Source organism: Haplochromis burtoni, unplaced genomic scaffold, assembly GCF_018398535.1.
Source record: "Haplochromis burtoni strain Fernald_Lab_line unplaced genomic scaffold, NCSU_Asbu1 Contig_3659, whole genome shotgun sequence".
In the NCBI taxonomy this organism is placed as follows: Eukaryota; Metazoa; Chordata; class Actinopteri; order Cichliformes; family Cichlidae; genus Haplochromis; species Haplochromis burtoni.
This window is the reverse complement of record NW_024586020.1, coordinates 4,947-6,214: the sequence shown is the minus strand read 5'-3', so window position 1 is coordinate 6,214 and position 1,268 is coordinate 4,947. Positions and strand designations below refer to the sequence as shown.

The 1,268-nt window shown below is 34.2% G+C and overlaps 1 protein-coding gene across 1 annotated transcript; it reads left to right on the top strand.

Annotated features, from left to right (window-relative positions):
* Nucleotides 1-503: 503 nt before the first annotated feature.
* LOC102310157 (C-type lectin) lies at nucleotides 504-1,087 on the top strand. The gene is made up of 2 exons (XM_005953311.3): nucleotides 504-537; nucleotides 687-1,087. The coding sequence occupies exons 1-2, from the start codon at nucleotides 504-506 to the stop codon at nucleotides 1,085-1,087; spliced, it is 435 nt and encodes a 144-aa protein (XP_005953373.3).
* Nucleotides 1,088-1,268: the final 181 nt, after the last annotated feature.

Here is a 1,268-nt window from a genome sequence, read left to right as displayed (position 1 = left end):
GTCAGACTTTTATTTTGATATTCAAATCCTGACCAGGACAAAAAGAGCTCTCTATACTGTGTTTCAATATTTACCTGAGAGCTGTCTTCATGAACACGTCGGATAGAGAAGAAATTATCACATGTAAGTTTAAAAACTGTAAGATATTTAATGTATGTAGTACAGAGGTGATGTGTAGAGAACATTGAAAATATTTTGTCATGTGTTACAAAAAAGAAACTTATCTTGCACGATGTTTACTGAAAAGACTTGTGAGCTTAAAATAACAAGAACTTCCAAGATGAGTAACATTCAAGGTTTCATTACCTTCTCCATGAGCTGCTGAATTATTAAAAATGAATGAATTTCTGTTCTTGTTCATAATGTTCACACTATTTTTCTTTATCTACCTTTCTGTTTAATCCATCTTTTCTTTCCTGACATAAAGTGAAAAAAGAAGAAGTTCTGTTCAAATCTTTGTTTCCTTGAGTAATAAAACATCACTTTCATCTGTCAGATCAAAGATGCAGTGGAGTCTGTATCCACTTATTCTGATGGGTAAGTGGATTGTTTCACCAAATATACAGTTTTTAATTGAAATTAAAATGAGATTATGACCTCACACGTTTTGTTGTTGTTGTTGTTTTTTACTTTTTTAAGTGAATTCAATAATCTCATAATCTCTATATCATATTTCTGTATTTTAGGTCAGTGTTGCTTCTTTACATGCCGCCTGTATGAGTACCACTTTATTGCAGAAAACAAGAGCTGGTATGAAGCACAGAGATACTGCAGAGCGAAATATACAGACCTGGCCAAAGTGTTTGACATGACAGACATGAGCAGACTCCGTAACTCCGCACAGAATCAAGGAGAAGCCTGGATTGGACTGAACAACAACACAGGTGGAAACAGGATGTGGCATTGGTCTCTGCCAGGAGTGGAATACATTCATAATGACAGCAGCTGGAATCAGAGTGGAAGAACTGGTAAAGAACCGCCTGGAAACTGTGGCAGGAAAAGATACGATAATGGAGATAAAAAGCTGGCAGATGTTTCATGTGACCGTACTATGTGGTTCATCTGCTACGATGGTGAGGAGATGTGAATAATATGAAATATTATTATAATATCATGATATAAAAATATAATGGAATATCATAATACTAAATTAAGAAGATAGAGACAGACAGAATTTCACAAGAAAATTTATTGAGGGATGTCTTTGTGTGTTTTTCTGTTTGTTTCACAGAAATGAAGAAAGACAATAAAACATTGTATTTGATTGA